We start from the raw sequence: 23634 nt of genomic DNA, 5'->3' as shown, positions 1-23634 counted from the left end.
AATGTGACAATTTTGTTGGAACTTATTCTAAATTTAATCAGTTAGTTTATAAGTTGTCGGCAATACTGTCTCGCTCAGGAAAAATTCAATGTTGATTGAAAGATAAATAATTTGCTCTTTTAACATCTGTCATTTAGCTGAGAGCACGCTTTGATTTATGCCGCCCCTTAAAAATATCTCAAGGCAAAATTACTGTGGATTTTTTTTAGTTTCTTTTGGGTGCAATTTTTAATTTAGCCACGCTCACATTAATAATGGGGATTCTCCACAGAAATAAATAAATAAATAAATGGGGGTCAAAATGAGTTCACCTGCTGCGCTCAAGCAAAACAAGGAAAACCACGATCATTAAATTAAGATGAATTGACGTCACTGAAACCTGTTTTGAGGAAAAGTTGATGATTTTAAATTTCCCCGCGATTACATACTCAAATAGAACTAATTAATTTGAAAATCAGTTATTCAGTTTAAGTTGAGACTAACAATTGAGTATAAAAATTATAAAATAATATTTTAAATCAACACATTTTAAACTTAATTCATGCTTGGGAATGAGTTTAAATTGTAAGAAAAAAATTAATCTAAATACAGTTTTTTTAAGACATTTTTTAATTTAATTCCAAGGGCCACTTTTTATTTAATTAGGGGTTAACCTTGATTTGTAACAAGTTCATTGTGCATAATCTAGACGAGTGGTCCCGAGATCGTAGCAATAGGAAATGCCTGTCATGATTGAGAGTTTGTGTCCCCCAGTGACAAGTTCCGAGCTCAGTAAATTGCAATGAATGAACGTCGGTTGGCCCACTTGTGCAAAAAAACCAATCTGCGGGTGGCAAATATAATAGACAATGAACGTGTCAATTCATCAAATGTTGTTGCGAATTTTTTTTTCTATCAGAGAAGGGAAATGTGTGATGGAGCAACAAAAAATCTCCTTCAAAGAGTGCCAAGTGGCGCGCCTCCAGCTACTATTTACAAACATTCCAAATCTATCCTGCAAGAGAAGGGAGCGAATGTTTTTTGTTGAACTCAGTCATTAAGTCAATTGCTCACTAAGAACGCCATCTGTGAGTATCACCCTGCATAACATAAATAATATCAAAGTTCAGAGGATTTACAAATTAATCGTTTCAGGTTTTTATGCAATAGAGAGAAACAGTATTTTATTTATTCAAGAATTGTAAAAATTTATGAATTTTTCAGTGAGGATTACTCGTACTAAAATTACAAAGGTGAAAAGTGGATTAATCTAAGATCACTAGAGCATTAAAGTAGCGTTTTAACTAATGTAAATTGGCAGCAAATGGATGCACTGAATTCATAAATCATGGATATTTGACGAATGTTGAATAAGCTGATGCAGTCAAGTTACCCTGACGCACACAAAAAATGCAGATCACTTAATGGGCTTGTATCGAATATTGGGGGCAAAAAAGTCGCACGATCACATTTTGATGAAATTTGCCTCGAATCACTGAGGCTCCACAAAATTGGATGGAAAATGTCCTACCCTGTCTCCGCACTGCCCAGTAAACCAGTCTTCGTTCACTGCCGAGAGCACCTCAATCACATCTCCAGCCTGAAATTTTTAATTCGATTAATAAATTTCTAAAATATTTATAGTTTTTTTTTAATCACCTTAAAGTTCAGGTCGTCAGGATGATCTGACTCGTAATCATAAAGAGCAATGGCTACAAAGTTACTGGATGTTTCACTAGAGGAGTCTTCAACGTCGGCTGGAAGTTCAGGAGGAGGAAAACTCGGCATTGGAGGGCTGTAGACCAGACTAACTTCATCCTCTAAAATCTCCTCCTACAATTTACGTAATTCCTCTGTTAATTTAACAAAAATAATTACATAGAATTTCTAAATTTAAATAAATTTTTAATAAAAAGATGTCACATTGAACTCAATTATTCTGATTTAATTCACAATAAATCTCTAAGGAGTGGATAGGAATTTTGGAAAGGTGCGAAGCGTACTTATTAAGATTAATTCAATCGAATGTAATTTTTTTCTTTTAATTTAAATAAGTTTATATAAATTTACAATATGAATTATATGGCAAATAATAAAAAATTTAGGAAAAATTTAATTTAATTATTTTAATTTAATTTAGTAATTTTTTTTTAATTATTGAAGTTTATATAAAATTTCAATATGGAACAAATTTATTTGGGAAATGACTACAATTTTGGAGAAAAATTTAATTTTACTTTAAAAAAAAAATTATTCTTAAAATTTAAAAAATTGAACCAATTTATATGGCAAATAATTAGAACATAAGGAAAAAAACTTGTTAAATAATAATTGAATTGCAGAAATAAGCGGAACTCTAAGTAAAAGCTCTAAACTAGCTCTAACCACTTTATCTTTCTTGACCAGTTTTTTGGGAGGTCCACCCCTGATGATGGTGGGCATGGATGGCGCACTCTTGATGGTTGCCGCAGCAGCTGAGCCTGATACAGGCGCAGAAGAGCCCAGGGTCGGCATCGTAGTCGACCGGACCTCGGACAACTGCCTCTGCGGCTGGACCGAGTCGAATTTGGCCCAATTCGAAGAAGTCTGATTTGCCGACGACGTCGGCCACTCCATATCCCACGGGTCTGCGGATGCAAAACTATTGGTCGTTGGCCCCACCGTCCAGTCCACCATTGGAGTGGAGTTGGAACTGTCGGGCCAACTGCGCCAGACGTCCGGCGACTCTTCGAAGCCACTCTCCTGTGAACGAAGAGTGGGAGACGGAGAACTGGGAGGAGAACCACTCAGAAGGTCAATGAGCACCTGAATAAAATTAAAAATAATTAAATTGTTTAAAAATGTATTAGTTCAGGTACCGGTTGCTTAGGAGCGACCTTTGGAGGAGGAGGTCTGGGTGGTGGTGCAGACTTTTTTGAACCCTGAGGACCCAGAGCACTCGGACCATTTCTCTGCATCCGCTTCGGAAGGAGTTTCGACAGGTTCATTCCACTCCTGAAATAATAATTTTAATGATTGCCAATTTTCCAGATGTCATTTTCAAACCTTATTTTGGCAGGTACATTTTGCTTGTTGCTTCCCTGAGCTCCAGGAGGAGGTGGTGGAGGCCTGATTGGCACAAGAGGAGCTGAAATTTGCACGACGGTTGGTCCAAAAATTTAATCAAATTTGTGTGATGTAATCTTACCATTGTTTTTACTTCCTGACATGGTTGCAAAGTAAACGTCGATCTGCTTGTAGGTCGGGGGCGTATTTTTTATCGAGATTGACTGGCATTTACAGGCACGCAGCTCTCGCCAAATGACCTCGTTGAACGTCTACATGTCACAGCTGTGGCGAAGAACTCGGGAAAACTGCAAAAAGTCCGCCAATTTCACACTCATCTGAAGTGAAATCTGACTGATAACCAAATCCAGACACTTGTCTCAAAGAAAGACGGATTCGCCTGCCGAAAGCAACAGTGTAGGCAAAGTTTTGTTACCCCTCCCCACCCTTTTGTGCTGAAAACCGAACGTTCTTGCTGCGCAGAGGAGAAGCATTGGAGAGGAAAATTCAAACGAGGTTCCATTTTGCGCCGACCAATCACAGCGCGGACCAGCCCATGTGGACCAATCAGAGTTCGCCAGCTGGTCTTTAACCCTGAATAGAAAACTGACGTGGATGCTTGACTCATTTTCTTTCCTTTGCGATTCTTGTGGCACAAACGGTACTGTCTGCCGTCCTATAAATTCCTGACCACGTCCCGAGTGTCGTCTCGCCAACGGAATCATTTTCTACCCGGGATCTCATTCATAGAATCCGGATTTGCTTCGCTTTTGGCTCTACTTTTCGCAGGTCTCAAAATGCGGTTCGCCGCCGTTTGTCTTTCGATGGCCCTGGTGGCCACTGTGTCCGCCCTTAAACCCGACGAGTGCGAAGGTATGTTAAAGCGTTCAACGACCCTTAATGAATTAAAAATGTACATCTCGTTTGCAGTTTGCATCAAGGTGGTCCAGAGGTTCACAGATTCGCTCTCGGAGGCAACGAAAAAAAACCCCAAAGCGATCGAAAACAAATTCAGAGATTACTGCAAAGATCTGCGTGGAAAGGAAAACAGATTCGTAAGCTTAAATTTAAAATAATAATATAGTTGTATGTGTAATTTCATCTGAATTTCGCTAGTGTTACTATTTGGGCGGCCTTGAAGAATCGGCAACCGGGATTCTAGGAGAGCTCTCGAAGCCCATTTCCTATAGCTTGCCTGCAGACAAAATTTGCGAAAAGCTCAAGAAAAAGGATGCTCAGATTTGTGACCTGCGATATGGTGCGTATTTAATCCATACAAGTTTTAAAGAGCCCTGTTAAAATTAAATTTTAATTAAAACGTCCATAATTTGACGCAAATTTTGAAAATTTTCATGACCTCAGCCAGAAGTGAGGTAATTTAAAAATATTTATTCAATTCTAGCCTTTTGAAATTAAAACTTTTAATGAAATTTCAGTAATATTCTCCTCAAAATCGGTTACGTAATCCAAATTACAATATTCTAGAAATTTTTTAAATCATGTTTTTTGCTCTATTTTAATCTTCTAGACAAGACAATCGATTTGAAGACTGTCGACCTGAAAAAGCTGAAGGTCCGTGATCTGAAGAAAATCCTGAACGACTGGGATGAGGATTGTGAAGGTTGTCTTGAGAAAACAGATTTCATCAAGAGGATAGAGGAGCTCAAGCCAAAGTACATGAGGGAAGAGTTGTGACCGACTCGAGCATCTGAGACTGGACCTGACGAGTAATTGGTTGATTGATTGTTTGCCTGGATGGAGTGTTTAAAATCATATAGTGTTATCTCTCTTTAAAGCTGATTATTATAATTTATTCTTGTCTGGTGTGAATTGCGAAAATTAATGAAGTCAATCGAAGCATCTAGATTTTCACGGAGATGCAGGGCATTACGATTGTTACAGTCCGTGGACAGTTCTTAATTTAAAAACACGATGATCTAACTTGTCTTCAATTTACCAAACATGTTCGTTTTGTTAAATGAGATGAAAAAAACCTAAATAAAGATTCTTTTTTCGAAATGAAATTTTACACTGTATTGTCCTTATTAAGCGTGAAAGGAAACAAGTTTTTGGTAAATAATAAATGTATTGACAGATTTTTATTGGTCTGTACATCATCATTCGTTCACAGTTGCTCAAAATACTATCACTCTCGGCATAAATTATTTTGCACAGGCATTCCTTGTCCTACGACTAGCTAATATCCCAATAGTTATGTACCTTTTTTCTATCATTATATGTTGTCCCTACTTCTGAATTCGTTCAGGCAACTACTATGAATTGTAGATATTAATCTGCATCATACTTTGAACATCCAAAGCGTGACAAGTGTCATTAACTTTTTGTTATTTTATTTACACCTTTTTTTTATTAAAATATGGCCATTTTCAACTTCTGTTTCATCATTATACATGTGTGTGTATTTTTCTTTTCTGCGCATCTTAAAATTCACGTGGGATATCATGGAAAAATAGTCTTCAAAAGGTGTCAAGTTTAATCAGTTTGTATGCATGTATCCCTTAGTGAGCAATATTCAAAGAAACGTCTACACCAGTTGGATAGTCATTTTTACAGTTGCATTGCATAAAGTTTGTCACTTTTAAGTACTTTGTCGTAAGCTTGATTAGTTTAGATCAGAGATAGTTTTGCATGATTATTCAAGGCCATTCAAGAAGTAGATTTGTCTTAATTGAAAGAAGGATACAAAAATCCAGCTGCACTACTCAACGGGGTTTTATAAAAAAGCAAGCAAAATGAATGAGGGCAGAAATAAAGCGTCTTGAGGAATCACAAGAAAGGAGTACAACACAGAGCCCAAATTAGTAATCACAGATTATATATGATTGATATTCAATGCAAATAACAGAGAACAAATAATGTCTTCTAGCCCTAGAACGACGCGTGTATAATTTTTGTTTAAAATCACTTGTGTATATATAAATACTTTCCATAAGGCAAATGTCGTCAGACTTTCTTAATTGGTTTAAGAAATCTGAGAGCTCGTTCGTACTTTGCATCTCGAACCACGACCTCAGAGCAATTTTGTCATTTTATTACACAAACTCCGTCCGACAAAAATCAATGAATGCATCAGGCACTGTTCTGTCTTGATAAGCTGGTAGTATACAATATAAATTAAATATTTTACAAGCAAATTAACATATAAACCGTCAAAAACTATTAGCGCGTAAAAATTAGTGAGCACTTCCTCTCAGCAAAGTAGCTTCCTTTAATTAAGTATTGTCTACTCACTAATACTGCAGGTGAGTTCCTTGAAAACAAGGCAATAACCAAATTAGGCTTGGCACTTTTCCAGAATTAAAAAAAACATGCTACGGGAAAAATCCTTCCAAAAATTGGAATGTACAGAAAATATCCAACAGTGCAAAACAACACAGGGCTTTGTATGGATTGGTGTGCAAAAACAAATAAAAACAACAAGGACAGGAAACAAAACACCAAAGCAACCATGAACGGAAAATTGCCAAACCCAATTATTAGAATTGTCATAGAAAGTTCTACTCTTCCCCTCTAGGGGACAACGTTTTTTCTTTCTCCTTCTCTTCCTCGGTGAAAAAAATTCTGGTGATGACGATGTCACCGGTGGCCAGCGTTTGACTGGCCACCTCTGCTCGGCCCGCAGAATGGGTTATGGAGTTCATGGGAGAGGTTGTGGCCGACACGTTGGTCACCTCCCTTGCTTGGTGACACTGACAGACGCACAAGGACTGCTCGGCCGAGTCAGAGGCGAGGCGGTCCAGGCCGGAGGTGGCCGCTGACAGGACGGCCTCCAGCCGCTCCATCTTTTCCACTTTGTCCATCAGACCGTCGGACAGAATCTCGTCCATCATCTGCATGCTTTCGGTGAGGGTTGGAGGGTCCAGCGATAAGGGCGGAGAGGTTATTAAACCTGCAAAAGGATTTAATTTAGTAATTAAAGAGACAAATTCCAATTTAAATGAAAAAAAAATTCCAATTTCTCCCCAAATTAAGTTCAACTGCAGAATTTGATTAGATAAAATGAGAGTTTTGAAGAATTCTCATTTAAAAAAGCAAATATTTACAATTCTTTCCAATAATTGGAATCCATTAATTTAATTTAAAATAAAAAATGAAATCATTTTCAAATAAAGTATTTAATTTAGAATATTCTGGAATATTAAATACTTTTCGCAAAAAAAAAAAAAAAAAAAAGTTCCAAATTACTTAGTTTCTAAATTGTTTTTCAAATTCTCATTTCATTTCTTTAAATTTTCCACACATTAAATTTAATAGAAATTGTATTCAAATTTCTGTGGAAACTGAAATAAATTGTACCTGTTGAAATGGAGGCATCAGGAGAGGTGTGACCACTGCAGGTGCTGTCAAGACTAGGAAAGTCACCGATGATGTCTTCACTCTCGTCTTCATCATCGTCGTCGTCACTGTACGACCTGTCGCCACCAGCGCCTTCCAGCTTTTCCAGTTTGCGAGCAACTTTATACGAGCCTCTGAGCTTGTTTTTCTCATCTTCAGTCAACTCAACGTATCTGGAGGGAGATAATTTAATAAGAACAATTTTAATAGAAAGAAAAGGAAATATATACCTAAGCAGTCTAATTTCCCTGTTGCTGAGCACGAGGGACTTTGCGCCCTGCGCCGCGGACAGCTTGCACTTGAGGTCGACGACCTCGGTCTCAACTTTGCGCTGCTTCTTGTGAAGTTTGACCTCGGATGGAGTGACATGCATCATCACCTGTTCGCGGCATAAGTCTTGAAAGAGGGCCTCTCGCTCTGACTGGATTGACCTGAAAATTTGATAAGAACAAAAAATTTTAAATGAGATAAGAAAATTGTTAATTTTTCTACATTTAACTTATTAAAAAATTTTATTGCATACAAATGATGTTATTTTTCTTTGCAAATTATTTTCTCTGACGTTATTTTTATGTATTTTAATTTAAATAAATTGATTTATTTAAATATCTTTTGGAATTATAATAATAAAAAAACGCTATTTTTGAAATTCATTTTAAATAACAGAATTTCTCTTGTTTAAAAATTTTTTAACGAACAAATTAACTTTGTACCTTCTCATGCCTTCGTACACTTGGGGAACAAGAGCGAGCACGTCGGCGGCAGCGTAGAAAATCATGTCCCTGGTGAGCGGCCTGCGGGCCCAGAAACGTTGGTCTCTGCGGTAGACGCTCTTCAGCTGGTCCTTCATGGGGTTGATGGGCGCCTGGTAGAGCTCGCACAGCGTGTTCAGGCTCACGTTCTTCACCTTGTAGACGGGCTTGCCTGTCTCCTGCAGCTGCAGGATCGCGTGCGCCGCCTAAATTTCCACGGAAAACAGAGCAGAGTCAGCGGACCGAATGGTAATCGATTCATTTTTCGCTTTGATTGCGACGAGCACGCTAAAAGTCGCGAGGGACGCAAAACAAACATGTAGGCGGAGGAGGAGAAAAGGAAAAACGTTTTGAAAGGGCTTGTCAGAAGCAGAATTGTTTGCAGCGGAAGGCTTCAGAATAAAGCTTCAGCAAAAATGAATCTCAAAAAAGGAAAAGGGTTGAGACGGAGGAATAAACTGATTTTTAATTTACTTTCAATAATTATCAAAAATTGGAAATTACAAACGTAATTTCATTCGTTTTTTTTTTATTATTAAAACTGACTGAAAAAAATGGCAAATTTCTGGTTCAAAACTTATAAATTTTTGTTTTAAATTTGAACAAAATTTTTAAAACTCAATGAAATTTTAAATTTTGATGCAGATACTGTTATTGATTTTGACAATAATAAATTTACTTCTGATACAAATTTTAGTAATAATTCTTTTTTAATATTTTCAATCGATTGTTTCGGAAAGTTTAATGAAATGTGATTAAAAATCACATTTTCACGCCAAATGTATCGATTTTTTTTTCAACAAAATTTAGAAATGCATTCGATGACACATTAAAATTTAAAGGTGGAAAATTACCTGCGTGTCGAAAACGTTGTTGAGCGTGATGCCGTACTGGTTGTACAAATTAACGCTGTCGTTCCGGCAGTCGTGGATAATCTGCAACAAACGCAACAAAGTCGTAAATCTCCCTGTCGGACTAATTAATTCAGCTGTGGCAATTTGCAGAAAAGCGGCGCGGCCCGTTTTTATACGTATCAATTTATGGAGGGGCGTAAAAATGGCTGAGGCGAAAGCATTATTTAGAGGCGGCCGGTAAATATTTAAGCAGGTGCGGTGCCTTAAATATTGTACTCAGGGGAGGCCCCGTCGACCCACCCTTGCTTGCTACGTGCCCCGTTCCGAGGAGTGACTCACTCGCAGGCTCGCTCCTTTGCCTTTCGCAAGGCTCCAGAATTCATTCAACTAATCCACCTTTGCGCCAAGAGAGAAAATATGGGCCCCGCCATATTTTCCGCTTTTTATGTGCCAGAGCAACAGGCTCGCACTTTTCGCGATGGAGAGAGAAAAAGTTAAGGGAGCAGCTTTTGCCAAGGATCCAAGACGCTCAAAAAGCCACTTGAAAAGCCAAAGTGTGTTGAAGCTTTTGCTGGGTTAAAAGATTGGATTTAAATTTCCTCAGAAATATAATCATTTTTTAATTAATTTGTAGAAATATGAAGAAGAATGGCTTGAATCTGGAAATGCAAAAACATGAGTGCTAAAATTAAAAAAAAATTATTTATTGTTTATTTACTTCAATGTGTTATTCTTTGGATAAAAGTTTTTTTTTTCAAAATTGGTTATTTGAAATGAAAATAAGATGCTGATTATTCAATTGAACTTTTTTCATCAAATAAGGTGTTTGTAGATCCTCAATTTAAACATATAAAATAAATTCATTTGATCATTTTATTTAATATTTTATTTTAAATAAATTTACTGAAAATGCAAGGTGTGAATTTTGTTTTGCACGATTTGCCGAGCAACTTTGGAAATTCGTCACTTTCATCACTTTGAGCACCAGTTGGCGCAAACTTAATAATCGTCGTCGTCGATCACAAAACTTTTCCATTTAATAAGCGAGCCGCAGTTTAGCACGAGCGAAACAAAAGGGCGGGACGCAGGTGCGGATTAAATTGAGCGGTATAAAGTGGATGATCAAGCGAGAGCGAGCGCCATGAATATTTAAAGTGCGGTAATGCACAGAACAGAGCACCTAAGCGCCCGAAATAAAGGAACTCTCGAGTGAAACTCCAGCATAGAGCCAGGACAAATCCCACTTGAGGAAAAGCGGCAGGTGCAATCCTCGGGACATGTATTGACTGACGTTCCACGTGATAAATTGTTTCTGAATAAAATGAAGAATGGAACTCGCAATTTCCAGGATTTTATTTGGAATCGCAATAATTAAGAAACCAAAAAAAATTTGTACAATTTGTATCTTTTGCATAATTTAAATAACATAAAATTGTTTACATTTTCATTTGGAATTGGTTTATAATTTCAAATTTTCAATAACCAGCTTTAAAAAGTATAATTTCTTGAATATCTTGCTGATTAAGCAAAATTCATAGATTTTAATTAAGTAAATTATTTAATTTTTTTTAATGTAGGTATATTTTTCTTTTATATTTAATTAAATAAAGGAAATTAATAAAAAATTCAATACCAAAAAAATTATTGCTGCTTAAATTGCTAAAAGAAAGTTTAGAACTATTAATTTGTAAGCAATTTTTCTCCGTCCCCTCCAGTGTAACAAATGAAAAGATCCGATTAGCATCCGTTTAGGAAGCCCAACAATTCATTAGACGTTTATTCGTGGGAAACAATCCGGAGCGCTTTCTTTCTTCTTTCGCCGGCGCCTTACTTTTCTTCCCAGACAACAGCGAAAGCATCTTTGTCTCTCTGAATTAATTCTTCGAGAATGGATCTAAAATAAGCCAGAGTGAGAATGGCGACACATGCAACACAAGTTTTGCTGCAAAACAAAGGAATTCGCGCTAATCCGTCTTATCACAACCCTTTTGTAATCCGAGAAAATGCACAGAGATGCTCACTGCGGACGAAAATAAATTCGCTCTTTGCTGGCGGCTGATGTATTTTTTATATATGCCAGGGAAAGAGAGAGAGCCGGCGCGAAAAATAACAATTTATGTCACGCTGGTGTACCTGGCGCGGAGGATCAGCGTTTTATGTTCTCTTCCTGCTCTTTTATTATTATTAGTTCCTCCGAAGAGAGAGAGACAGACTCGGGCTGCTTTTCCCCCTCGTCAATATTTATGCGGTCTGTTTTCCTCCGACTTCGGCATCCGATCAATTTCCATCTTTTCCGCGTAAAAATATATATGCAAAATGCCAGGGAAGACCTTTGGTTTACGGCTCGGACAGAAAAGAGATTTTGACAAGCTGACGCGCCAGAACGACACCTGCGTTGGTACTTTTCTACGAATACACGGAGGTTGGACGAATCTGAATTTTACTTAGAAAGGAGAATAAAAACGCTGAAATATACAATTAAAAAAAAATCAATGACTTATTCAGATTCAATTAACCTGATTTTTTTGATAGAATTTGGTAAAAAATAAAAAATAAATTTAAAAATTAAAGTGCTGCCAAGAGTAAATAAATTGATTAAAGGTGGATTTTATCTTCATTATTCATTATTTAAAGCTTAAAGATCATTTTAATAAAATTGTTTAACATCATATAAAATATTTGAGAAGTGTTTCAATGAAAGGACAAAAATGTATTTATTTTTTCCATTTTTCTTGTTTACGAGTAAATTAATTAATTCCTGCAAACGATGGTAATGATGATTTATATTTTTATTTTTACAATAAATAACGAATGAAAAAGATCTTTGTATTTTTCAAATTCCAATATTCCAATGGAGACCTTTTATGACGAAACATTAAAATTGAGGATTTGTTTAAAAATATTTGCCCCAATTGATGAATTTTGATGCATCCTATTCAAAAATGATGATTTAAAATAAAATAAATCCACTTTAGTTTAAATTTAACTTAAAAATGTTTGTCAATCACCTGTTTTTTTGTCTTTAGAGCCTAATTCTGATCAGCGTTTTAAGCTTGCTTAGAGCCCAAGTTGTATTTTGGCTGGGCGTGAAGTGAAATTTCAATTAGCGCTTCCGACGCACTCGTGTCGTGCAAAATTAATCCGCACTTTCCGCGCCAATTTGCGTAACTCACTCAAAATACGCGCGGCGGGATACGAATTTCTCGGGAAGAGCGTTTGTGGCTCGTTAATTAATTTTGCACGCGGCTGCAGGTGCGCCGCGTCTTGCGGCGGCGTGCAAAATGCCACTAGGAGCCATAACTATAAATACGGACCGACGCGAGGGCCATTCGAAGGCAGCCACGCGCACCTCCCGATGGGGCCTAAATATTTTATCTCAACATGATGCTCGCCGCACTCTTAAATATTATCTATGGACGCCACTCGGAATAATTTTCAATTTCCCCGGCCGGCAACTTTCTTGGCGCCGCCGCCGCCGTGAATTTTTCATGCCGGCTTTGAAGGGACATGTTGATTTCGTGCATTATTAAACGCGAGCCGCTCTCGCCACCGCGTGCAGGGTAAATCGAGACACACGTGAGAATTTTCTCTTTCTAAGCGTGCAACTTTGCAGAGGAAAGAAAGCTGGAATCTTGAGACGAATGGTTTAACTGGAAACTGAAATATCAATAAATAAGAATATTAAATTTGAAAATAAATCTATTTTGGATTTTTTTGAGTCTAATAAGATGAAATACTGGTTAAAATGAAAAAAAAATAACATAAGCTTTCATGAAGATTCAAATTACAATAACAAATCGTTTGTACGCCAAAACCTTCTTTGTTGAGTAATTTCAATCAAATTTTGTGAAATTTTCAATCAAACAGGAGCAAACTTATAGGTGTCAACCTCTTACCTTGAGTTATTTTGCGCATGTTTAAAAAAACCATTTTATTCAATTTTTTCCTGCTCAATCTCAATCAATATAAAATTGAATACTGCAAAATCATGTTCATCGAAGCCTTTAAAATGTACCAAACAGTTAATGAGTTTTGAACATTACACCCTCCACCCCCGTTCGATATCAGCCCGCTGGCGAAACGCTGGCAAGGTGTACGTCTGCTGATCGGAAAACTCGGCGTTTCCATTTACGAGCCGCAGAGTCAATTTTCTCCTCTCCTCGATGAATAAATATTTGATCGGATAAATTCTCGCGCGCGCACCGTAATCAAATTCAGGCCGGCCGAGCGGGCGAGCGAGATACAGAATAGCGGGGTGGAGGGTGGACTAGGGTGCGGGTCCAGTCAGCAATTTCTCGCGCTAATCAAATCCTGAGCAAACAACACCGTCGCACCAATCGCGGTGAAACGACCAGTTAAGTGTGGCCAAGGCAAAGTCAACATCATTCAAGGTTAATGTCAACTCCAGTGACCCGGGTCTTGGACAAGAACAATCCGAGCGAGACTGACAGAGTAGGATTTAGAGGCAATGTCTTGAAATTGTTTATGAATTTTGCCAATTTTTATTCCAGCTTTATTTCAGACATTAAATTATCTTGAATTGCTTATTCCATTATTTTGAATATTCGGAGAGCAGAACAAGAAACTGAAGAAACAAAACAACAAATCTGGCCCTCAGCGAATTCAATCAAGGTTAAAATAAACTCTTTTGTCCAATTTGAGGACTTTACAATGTTAAATTAATGAAAAATAAGCTTGTTTGAGCGTGATTTAGACTTAATTTAAAGAATTTCATCAGGTCTGCACGAATAAGAGACAAGAAAGAAAGTCTACCTCTTTGTGAGCAGATATAAAAATTGGCTCTTTCAGCTAAATTTGATCTCTTGAAATTATTATATATTTTATCAAATAACAGAATAAAATAAATTACATATAAAAAAAATGGTTACATTTTAAACTAGATGCATTATTTTGTCTCATTTGAAGTTTTAATGAAAACATTTTCAATGTAAGATTGATTTTGTCCTACCTTAACAACTTCCGTGGATTCGAGGAGGGAATGGAGACCCCCTTCAGCGATCAGGGCCGGGCAGGTGAGCAGGTCGAAGACGTACGCGTTGCCGTTGAGGGTGGCCAACTGCATGAGGGTGAGTTGACCCCTGGCACCCAGGTTGATGCCCTCGCAATCGAAGGCGACCGCGCACGGCTTGCTTTTGAATATTTCTGCGAGCACGGCGTTGGCTTCTTGCACGCTTTGGATGACGCGCGCTCGCTGCAGCACCCTCGCCCTATTTCCAGACATGTCTGCAAAAAAACGATAACAACAAAATTTACATTCACAGCACAAGACACAGTCGGTTTTTTTTTAAATTCAGGACATAAAACGCAAAACAAAAACATCTTCTCTAAATAAATGTATCATTTTTAGAAATTGAAACTGAATCATGGAGGCAAAATTTGGATTCGAAATCAATTAAGAAAACTTGAATTTAAAATGGAAATAAATTCTAGCAAGGGATCTTTTCAAATGTTAGCTCTGCGGTTGTTGTTAAATTAGTTTCATGTTTTTAATCTTGAATAATTTTTGAATTCATTGCAGAATGAAAATGATTTTGTACCTAGAGGTGTGGTGGTGGGCGCGTGGATGTTGGCCGTGGCGGCGATTCGGTCCCTCTCGGTGTTGTCGGCCAGCGTCTTCATGACCAGCGAGTTGATGCGCTGCCGCAGGCTCATGATTTTGGGCGTCTGCTTGGCGCCGCCCGTCGTGCCCGAGAGGTTGATGTTGTTGTTGATGTTGAGCGCGGACTCGTTGTTGAGATTCTCATTGTTGTTGCACTGGTCCATCTCCTTGGGGTTGTGCGGCGGCTTCGCGTTCGAACTCGGCCGCTGCACCAGCGTGACCAGCGAGCTCTGCACGTGGAACGTGTGTCCGTGCATCTTGAGGAAGGTGGACAAGTCTTGAGGCGTCTTGAACATGCACGACCACATTTCCTAAAATCAAAAAACACAAAAAATTCACATTAAAATCAATAATTATCAAATACACAGAAAATGGTGGAAATAAAATTAATTGAAATATTTAAATAATAATTTAAACTTCAAGATAAATATGAAAATTTGCACATACAAATATGTTTTTCCCCTTTTTGAACAAACATTTAATAAAAAAAAATCCTTAACTTTTTTTTATAATTAAATACATAAATAAATTTTTTGAAAATTTTTTAATTTTTATTACATAAAATGATAATAATTTAATAGTTTAATTAAATATTAACATTTATTTACATTTCAATCTCGAAATCTTTAATTTTTTTAAAACTTAAATTACATTTCATTTTTAATCAGCTTTTTCACTATTAAAAGTTTTATTTTTGTTAAGTTTGCATATATAAAATTAATGATAATTTTTAGAACGGAACTTCTCAGCTTCTGTCATTGCAAATTTTCACTGCAAACGTGACAAAGTGTGTGAATTGTGCTGTAAACATTTGATATGTGTCATTATTTCTAATTTCCTGCAAGGCAGGTGTATTAAATTCTCTCTGCTTTGTTTCTCTTCGGTGTAAGTCGGTTGCCTTCAACACCGCGCGCAAAAAGGACAAACCATTGATTTATGGCGCAAATTGAAATTCAAGCCGGCGCCTTTTCACACCGAGGCGGTCTGTAATTCACACTTTATTCTCAGCGCATCGCAACACGGGTGAGAGAAATAATTTCTAGGACTTCAGTGATGAAACGATACAAAATTCAATGATTAAATAATTATTGAAAGCAAAATGAAAATTGCAATCAAAAGTTGAAAATTTATAAAAAATGTTACTCTTTTATTTTGACAATTTTTGTTAATACTCCCGCATGTATTTTAGTATTTTCATTCAAAGTTAAAAAAATTCTCGTTCTGCTGCACCTTTGGCTTCTCCGGTGTATTTCTTTTTTTATATGCAGGCGGTGCGATATGGCTTTTTTTAATTTAATTCGCAGACCTGCCGGCCTTGTCGACAGATCCCTCGGAAATTACAGCTCCTGCTTTTTACGTCCTTGTTAATGACCAGCAGCATTGTCTCTCCCAGAGGGAGCCGAATTCGACCCCTCTGCTTCTGCCTCACGATCCAGTTTTTCAAACCGCTTCGCACGTATCAATTGAACGAAAAATATTAACAAATTACAACAACGAGTTGAAAAACTAAAAAAAAAAAAACACACAAGCGACGTCGTGATTTGCACATCGATGACTGCGAAGAAGTGAAAACACACAAAAACCAAGTTTTTAAATAGACACTTGACACTTGCGTGAGAAAGAACATAAAAAAAGTGGAAAATCTGCCTAGTCACGCCATTGAAATGAACGTCACAAGCAGTCAAAATCTGCGCTATACACACGCTGACACAATTATTTAAATTTTCTCATCATCTAATGTGTCAAATTATACAAAATTCTAAAATAACAACAATAGGTGTAAAAATAAAAAAATTTAAAGAGCTTGTAATCCAGGAGTTAGTTTTCTCAAATTTGGTGAGTCCCAAATGGCCCGAAAAGAAATTAAATTTTAAATTATTTTTTCTATTAATTAATTTTTTTGATTAGAGTAAAGATTAAAAACTTTTCAAAAGATGAAGTTGAATAATTATATGTAATGGAAATCAAATTTAATGATTTTGTAGCTCAGATGATTTGATAAATGAGAAAAACGCGTCGGGACAAATTTTGTTCCGCTGGCTGGGATAAACTGAAATTTCCTCCCTCTCGAAAGTGCCAAATTTTTAAAGCATTTATAAATAATTTTAATGCAGATTTTCAATATTTTAATTAAATTTTCTTTAAAATTTCACAAATATGTTATATTATTAATCTGTCTTTCAAATAAAGTTTAAGTACAAGGAAATTATCGCAGTAAAAAAATTAAAATTACTGAATTTTAATAAAAAGAAATCACTTCTCATGGAAATGCCAGGAGACGAGGTTCCAAACTAATAAAAAATGAAATTGAACTTCCAAAAAAAAGAAAAAAATAAAATTATTGCTCTTACCTGCGCGAACCTGGTGCAGACCGAGTGGAAGAGCTGGTCGACGAGCATGGGGCCCTTGCCCTCGAGGCAGGAGACGAGGAAGTCGATGAGCTGGGCCGCGAGGGCCGGGTCGACGCTGGTCTCGGGCGGCAGTTCGCGGAAGGGCGCCGCCTGCATGCCCTCGTACTCGCGCAGCATGACCGACTCGTCGGTGACGGCGAACGCGTCCGGGTGGCGCATCAGGAACTCGCGGAAGGTGCTGATGTGCTGGCCCGAGATGTGCCGCACCTCGGGCGACGCCTGCGACCGATGGCCGAGCAGACTGCGGATCGGCACCTCCGTCCCAGGGCCGTACTGCAGCAACTTGCCGCTGAAGTACTCGACCGCCTCCTGCGCGTAGTCCCGCTCACGGACGCCGCGCTGTCCGCCCTCCGTCCCGTTCCCTGTAAAGCACAATTTGAAAAAAAAAAAACCGTCAAAAATTGAGTTTTAATCGAATCATTTAATTATTTCACTCTATAAAGTTTGGCATTTTTAACCAAATATAAATCTTCTTTATTTAGATTTAAAATTTTAATACAAATAAAAAAAAATTATAATATGAATTACTTTAAATCTTTATAATGATTCTTCTGTGCATTTCAACATTTAAAAGTAAATAAATTAAAATTTGTTCTTAATTTTCCCAAAATAGCTTAAAATGTTTAAAAATATTTCATTATTTGAAAAAAAGTTTAATATATTAAGTGATTTTTTATTTTTTGACAGGATGAGTATTTTTAAATTATAATTGTATTTTTTTAATTCATGAATTTCTAATTTAAAAAAAGAAAACAATAACAATTTTAATAATATTCAGTTCAACGTAAAATTTAATTTTTTTTTTTTTTGTTAGTTTACATTGAGTTTTAAATTTTCCTTAAATTTAAAGATTTTGAATGAATAAAAATCCAATTAATCAATTTTTTATAACCACTGAATTATAATTTTCTTTTTCTAGCCGAGAATTTCTTACTTTTTCACAGAAACGTGTGTGGTTCCGAATGAATGAATTTTTGCGCAATTAATTTCATCGCGCCTCGGTAATAAGTAGAGAAGTATTAGCGCAATCAACTCAATAATACAAATCGATTAAAGTCTTTTTAAACGATTTCCACGCCTCGGTGGCTGATACGGCTAAAAATAAGCCAGCCTTACTTACGTACATGGGAAATCAATCAACGAAGCCAAACATTCATTTTTCTTCTCCGTAGGCCAAGAAAAGCCAAAGAAGCACAATAATATTTACTGAAGGAATCTCGAGAAATACATTTAATTACAATAATTTCTGTTGTATAAAACGATATGAGAAAAAAAATATATCTGTTTTCCCTTATATGGCAACAATAACCACGATTGCAAGTGGAGAGAAATTAAAAAAAAATTATTATTTAATTAATATTTTAATTTTACCAGTGGATTGTCCGGTGAATTGGTTGACGTGGACGAAGTCGCCGTTGATGGTGAAGAGCGAGGGGTACTGGGCGAGGAACTTCTTGAGGCCGGACTGGGAGCCACCGGCGATCTGCCTCATCTCCTTGGTGAAGCCCTTGGCCCCGAACTGGCAGCTCAGGTCGTGCAGGGTCCGCGGGCCGCCCTTGTCCATGAGGCGCTCGAAGAAGAAGAGCAGCGTCTTGTTGCGCACCATCTCGTACTCGCAGCTGTCCATCTCCGCACTGCACGCGCTCTCGGGCCCAAATTCTGCGTCCGAATGACAGCCACACGGGCCCTCGACCTACAGCACCGCCGCCATATTGAATTCCACAGTTTCACCTCCACGTTGAGCACCACATGTTTGAAGATGGCGCCACTGCGAAAAGCACCTGTCGCCTGCTTCCTCATTGGCCGACCGATGGCGCTGTTCAAAAACGCTCGCTCTGCCCCTAGTGAGTGCGCGCCGAACAACCTTGATACGCGCATGCGTAGACCAAGAGCATTTCCCAGTGTTTTTGTGTGTTGAATTCCCGCCAATTCTGCTTGTGCTCCTGTCCTGATCGAAAAGAAAAAGTGAGTTTTGACTTAAATTTGCGTAATTCTCTAATTATTGCGTGAATTTATGATCAATTATGATGCATCAGTTCTTTTTCTCAAAAATTCCACATGTATTTCCTCAATTTAACCTGAAATTTGCACGAAATCTGCCGTAAAAAATTCCACATTCCAATGGCGTTCATTTAAATGCCCTTAAATTGGCATTTAAATTTGATTTTAAAAAGTATTTAAGCCTGATTTTACCCAAGTTTGTGCATTTAGCAACATCTTTTATATTTCTTATCTCCACAGATGGAAGGATTCGATGATGCCGGCGTGTTTTACTCAGACGATCTCCGAGACATGCAAAACGATGGTGCGAGCCAAACCCGACAGGCAGTCAAGCAAAAGCTGAAAGAGTTTCTCAGAATGTACCACGACGGAAACTTTCACTACAAATACAGGTAGAATTAGAAAATAACGTTAGAGACTTGATTTTACAAAATTTAAAATTTCAGAGATACCCTGAAAAGAAACTACAATATCGGACAATATTACTTGGAGGTAAACTTGGAAGACCTGGCAAGCTTTAACGACACCCTGGCTGATAAGTTTTACAAAGAACCAGCCGAACACCATCCGCTTGTGAGCTTTACTTTTTGGAAACCATAAAGTTTTCATTAATTTATCGTTTTTTTTTTTATCTAAAATCAGTTTGAAGAGGCTGCTAAAGAGGTGGCCGGAGAAATTACCGCTCCTCGTCCGGAAGGTGAGGAGGAAGTTCAGGATATCCAAATAATTGTCCAGTCCGACGCCAACGTCACCTCCCTGCGTGGTCTGCACTCGGAAAGCGTGTCCCGCATGATCAAAATCCCTGGCATTGTGATCGCCACCTCTGGTATCAGGGCCAAAGCTACAAAAATGTCCATCCAATGTCGGGGCTGCCAAAACGTCATTCCCAACCTAATGGTGAAACCCGGCCTCGAAGGCTACATCCTGCCCAGAAAATGCAACCAGTAATTATCATTGCTGATTTTCTTGCTTAAAAAACTAACAAAATGTTGCAACAGGGAACAAGCTGGCCCCACCAAGTGTCCGTTGGATCCGTTTTTCATCTGTCCTGACAATTGTGTCTGCGTTGATTACCAAATCATTAAGCTGCAGGAGCTCTCAGACTCTGTACCTCAAGGAGAAGTTGCCAGACATATGAAACTTTATTGCGAAAAGTAAGGAAAATTGTAAAAAAATTCCAAGTATCTATCTAAGTTTATCCAAGTTTATATCTATAAATAATAAAAATAATCTCAAATAAATCTATTTTCAGGTACTTGTGTGACAAAGTTGTTCCTGGAAACCGTGTCATCGTCACGGGCATTTTCTGCATCAAGAAGGTCAACCTGGGCAGCAAGGTAATTTCATGAAATTCAAATTGAACTGATTTTTATTCTTCGTTGGTTAAGGTGAGAGGAGAAAAACAAACTGTGGGAGTTCGAGCTCCTTACATCCGAGTTTTGGGCATCAGCTCTGACTCTTACGACGCCGGAGTAAGTTCCTCTGGTCCGCCACTCACTGCCGAGGAGGAAGAGTCCTTCCGTCGTCTTGCTGCTTCGCCCGACGTTCACGACAGAATTGCCAAGAGCATTGCACCCAGCATTTTTGGAGCCGAGGACATGAAGAAAGCCATTGCCTGTCTTTTGTTTGGCGGGTCAAGAAAGCGAATGCCTGACGGTCTGACTAGGAGAGGTGACATCAACGTCCTGCTCCTTGGTGACCCCGGCACTGCCAAGTCTCAGTTGCTCAAGTTTGCTGAAAAGGTCTCTCCCATTGGTGTCTACACCTCAGGAAAAGGATCTTCGGCCGCTGGTCTTACAGCCTCGGTCAACAGAGACCCTCAAACTGTAAGACTCAAACTTTTGATGACTGTGATTTTTTTAAATTTTGTATAAATAGCGCAATTTTGTGATGGAAGGAGGTGCCATGGTTTTGGCCGACGGCGGTGTCGTCTGCATCGACGAGTTTGACAAAATGAAGGAAGACGACCGAGTGGCCATTCACGAAGCCATGGAGCAGCAGACCATTTCCATCGCCAAGGTATGAATATTCAAAGAATATTGAAATTTCACAAAGTTTTCATTGATGACTGATTTCTCCAGGCTGGTATTACGACCACCCTGAATTCGAGGTGCTCCGTTCTGGCTGCAGCGAACTCAATTTACGGCCGTTGGGATGAGACGAAGGGAGAGGAGAACATTGACTTCATGCCCACAATTTTGTCTCGATTTGACATGATCTTTATTGTCAAGGACGAGCACAGTCAACAGAGGGACATGGTAGGTTTAAAAATATCTCCGTAGCTTTTGATATCCAATCTAAAAGTAAGGGAAATGTTTTCAAAAACGTTTCCCATAAATTTAAATAGTGAAATCTGGCCACTCATTGATTTAGTTCATCTAAATTAATGGGAGTGATATAAACTTCTTTAAACGAAAGCTAATTTGGTTAAAAAAACTTTTTTTATTATTAGCTGTTTTACAGACTATTGGAAACATTAACATATTAAATTCAATTATTCTAATAAATGTGTCCTTTTTTTAGTTATTTCAATTTATACTTTTATAATAGAACAAATTTTAAAATTAATCAAGTCTTTGTATAAAAAAATTCTTCATAACCTTTTAAAATTTCAGACTTTGGCCAAGCACGTCATGGGTGTCCACATGAATGCTAGAAATGTTGACGAGGAGACAGCGGAAGGAGAAATGTCTTTGAACTTCATAAAAAAGTACATCAGTTACTGCCGTTCGTAAGTGTCTTGTAACTCATATTATGAGAATAAATTCAAATTTTCATAATTAAACAGGCATTGTGGCCCTCGTCTCTCCGAAGCTGCTGGCAACAAGTTGAAAAACCGATATGTTGTGATGAGGAATGGTACCAAAGAACATGAAAGGGAAACGGAAAAGAGAATGAGCATCCCTATCACTGTCAGGTACTGGTATTATTTAATTTATTAAGAGATATCTTTCTAATAATGATAATTTAGACAACTTGAAGCCATCATTCGTATTTCCGAATCTTTGGCCAAGATGCAACTTCTGCCTTTTGCTACCGAAACTCATGTCGTCGAGGCACTGAGACTCTTCCAGGTCTCGACATTAAACGCTGCCATGTCAGGAAGTTTGGCTGGTAATAAATTATTATTTTCTATTTTGAATCTGTTTTCAAATTGAATTTGTAAAATCAAGGTGCGGAAGGTTTCACCACTCAGGAGGATCACGAGACTATTGTGATGATTGAACAGCAGCTCAAAAAGCGCTTCCCTATCGGCTGTCAGGTTTCTGAGGCCAACGTAATTTCCGATTTCTCGAGGCAAAAGTACCCTGAGAGGTCCATTTACAAGGTGATCCACACCATGATTAGACGAGGGGAGCTGCAGTACCGTCTTCAACGCAAGATGCTCTACAGAGTAAAGTGAAGACTCGAATAAGACGATGTCAAGTCTAATTTATATTGCTCCTTATTGTAATAACGGGAATAAATAATTTTGGATTAATAATACAAATTATACCATACCTTTTACTGCATCGGAAATTTGTAGAAAAGAAAACTTGTAATTTTTATGCTCAAGTAAATGCTTTAAATTCTTCACTGATTAAGTTTGAATGGTGCCAAAATGGAAACCGCAACAGATTCTCAGTCACTGAACTGTTTCACTCGGCCGGCAATTATTAAATTAATTACCGAACGATGGACTTGACAAACATCTGCGAGATATTCATACTTTTTTTTTATCTGAGCGGATGCCAGATATTATAATTGTGGAAAGATGAGCTGCCTCATCCACCACTTTCTGCATAATGCTGGAGCGCAATAATTTTTCCGCGTGTCTCGAGCAAGCGAGCGAGCGTTTTCTTGGCTGCAAGCCATTGTCTTATGCTGGAGAGAGAGATGGAGAACTCCGCGCGTGCTGACTTTCATTTTCATAATTTTATAATTTGATAAAGTGGGGTGAGCGCGCGTATTGTTTGAGAACGGAAGAAAGAATAAAGAAGGGAGTAAATAAGATAAATATTACGCGGCCAATTTGCTCTTCATTAGATCCAATTTATATCCTATCTAATAAGAATATATTAGTATATTTTTTTCTTCAGCACGATCACGTAAAAAAAGGAAAGATGTGCAACCCGCTAGGCTGCAAAGCGGTGCTTGTTGCATAACCTCGTCCAAGTGGCCAAACCGAAACGAAATTTTATTGTTCTCAAATACTCGCATGGACAAAGTTAGAAAATTCCAAATCATTTTATGGGCACTCAAAAATTTTGAAGATCGAAGACCTTGTTTAAATTTTGTAATTAAATTAATTTGGCTGCTGCAAAGCAAAGAGAGTACAATTAAATATTAAAATCTGTTTTTTGCTATATTATTATTTCAACCTAAAAGCTGCAATTTCTAATTCCTGTGATTTGCAGGGGGAACGTTGAAAGTCTTGAAGATTTCTCTTGGCAAAATAAAATTTTAATAAACTTAGTACTTAGTTTGTAAAAAGACGAAATTAAAAAATTATTAATTTTAATGATTATTTGCAGCAATAATAATTTGAAAATTTGTTCAAATCTAGCTTCACTGTTTAATTTTGTTAAAACATTAGCAATTTGCGGAAGAATTTTCAAAATTTTACCAAGCTTTAT

The 23634-nt window shown here is 37.7% G+C and overlaps 4 protein-coding genes across 4 annotated transcripts; 2 read left to right on the top strand and 2 right to left on the bottom strand.

The window, feature by feature from the left end:
• Positions 1 to 912: 912 nt before the first annotated feature.
• On the bottom strand, positions 913 to 3465 carry LOC132194053 (abl interactor 1-like). The gene is made up of 6 exons (XM_059615109.1): positions 3167 to 3465; positions 3025 to 3106; positions 2838 to 2973; positions 2365 to 2784; positions 1639 to 1812; positions 913 to 1579 (listed from the first exon to the last, which is right to left on the bottom strand). Exons 1-6 carry the CDS (start codon positions 3186 to 3188, stop codon positions 1472 to 1474), a joined length of 942 nt encoding a protein of 313 aa, XP_059471092.1. The 5' UTR covers positions 3189 to 3465; the 3' UTR covers positions 913 to 1471.
• A 140-nt stretch (positions 3466 to 3605) lies between these two features.
• LOC132194054 (mesencephalic astrocyte-derived neurotrophic factor homolog) lies at positions 3606 to 5049 on the top strand. Its single transcript, XM_059615110.1, has 4 exons — positions 3606 to 3897; positions 3955 to 4079; positions 4141 to 4282; positions 4553 to 5049. Exons 1-4 carry the CDS (start codon positions 3822 to 3824, stop codon positions 4717 to 4719), a joined length of 510 nt encoding a protein of 169 aa, XP_059471093.1. The 5' UTR covers positions 3606 to 3821; the 3' UTR covers positions 4720 to 5049.
• Positions 5050 to 5551: 502 nt separating this feature from the next.
• LOC132194050 (egalitarian protein homolog) lies at positions 5552 to 18754 on the bottom strand. Its single transcript, XM_059615107.1, has 9 exons — positions 18389 to 18754; positions 16958 to 17379; positions 14545 to 14917; positions 13956 to 14230; positions 8987 to 9067; positions 8094 to 8338; positions 7611 to 7811; positions 7342 to 7553; positions 5552 to 6934 (listed from the first exon to the last, which is right to left on the bottom strand). The coding sequence occupies exons 1-9, from the start codon at positions 18642 to 18644 to the stop codon at positions 6543 to 6545; spliced, it is 2457 nt and encodes an 818-aa protein (XP_059471090.1). The 5' UTR covers positions 18645 to 18754; the 3' UTR covers positions 5552 to 6542.
• Positions 18755 to 18845: 91 nt separating this feature from the next.
• LOC132194052 (DNA replication licensing factor Mcm5) lies at positions 18846 to 22516 on the top strand. The gene is made up of 13 exons (XM_059615108.1): positions 18846 to 18982; positions 19259 to 19410; positions 19465 to 19591; positions 19661 to 19962; positions 20017 to 20172; positions 20271 to 20355; positions 20407 to 20844; positions 20897 to 21037; positions 21100 to 21276; positions 21634 to 21749; positions 21807 to 21935; positions 21990 to 22132; positions 22192 to 22516. The coding sequence occupies exons 2-13, from the start codon at positions 19259 to 19261 to the stop codon at positions 22419 to 22421; spliced, it is 2196 nt and encodes a 731-aa protein (XP_059471091.1). The 5' UTR covers positions 18846 to 18982; the 3' UTR covers positions 22422 to 22516.
• The last annotated feature ends 1118 nt before the right edge of the window (positions 22517 to 23634 follow it).

This window comes from Neocloeon triangulifer, unplaced genomic scaffold (assembly GCF_031216515.1).
Source record: "Neocloeon triangulifer isolate White Clay Creek 2 clone unplaced genomic scaffold, ASM3121651v1 ptg000005l, whole genome shotgun sequence".
Lineage (NCBI taxonomy): Eukaryota > Metazoa > Arthropoda > Insecta > Ephemeroptera > Baetidae > Neocloeon > Neocloeon triangulifer.
This window is presented reverse-complemented; position numbering and strand designations above follow the sequence as displayed.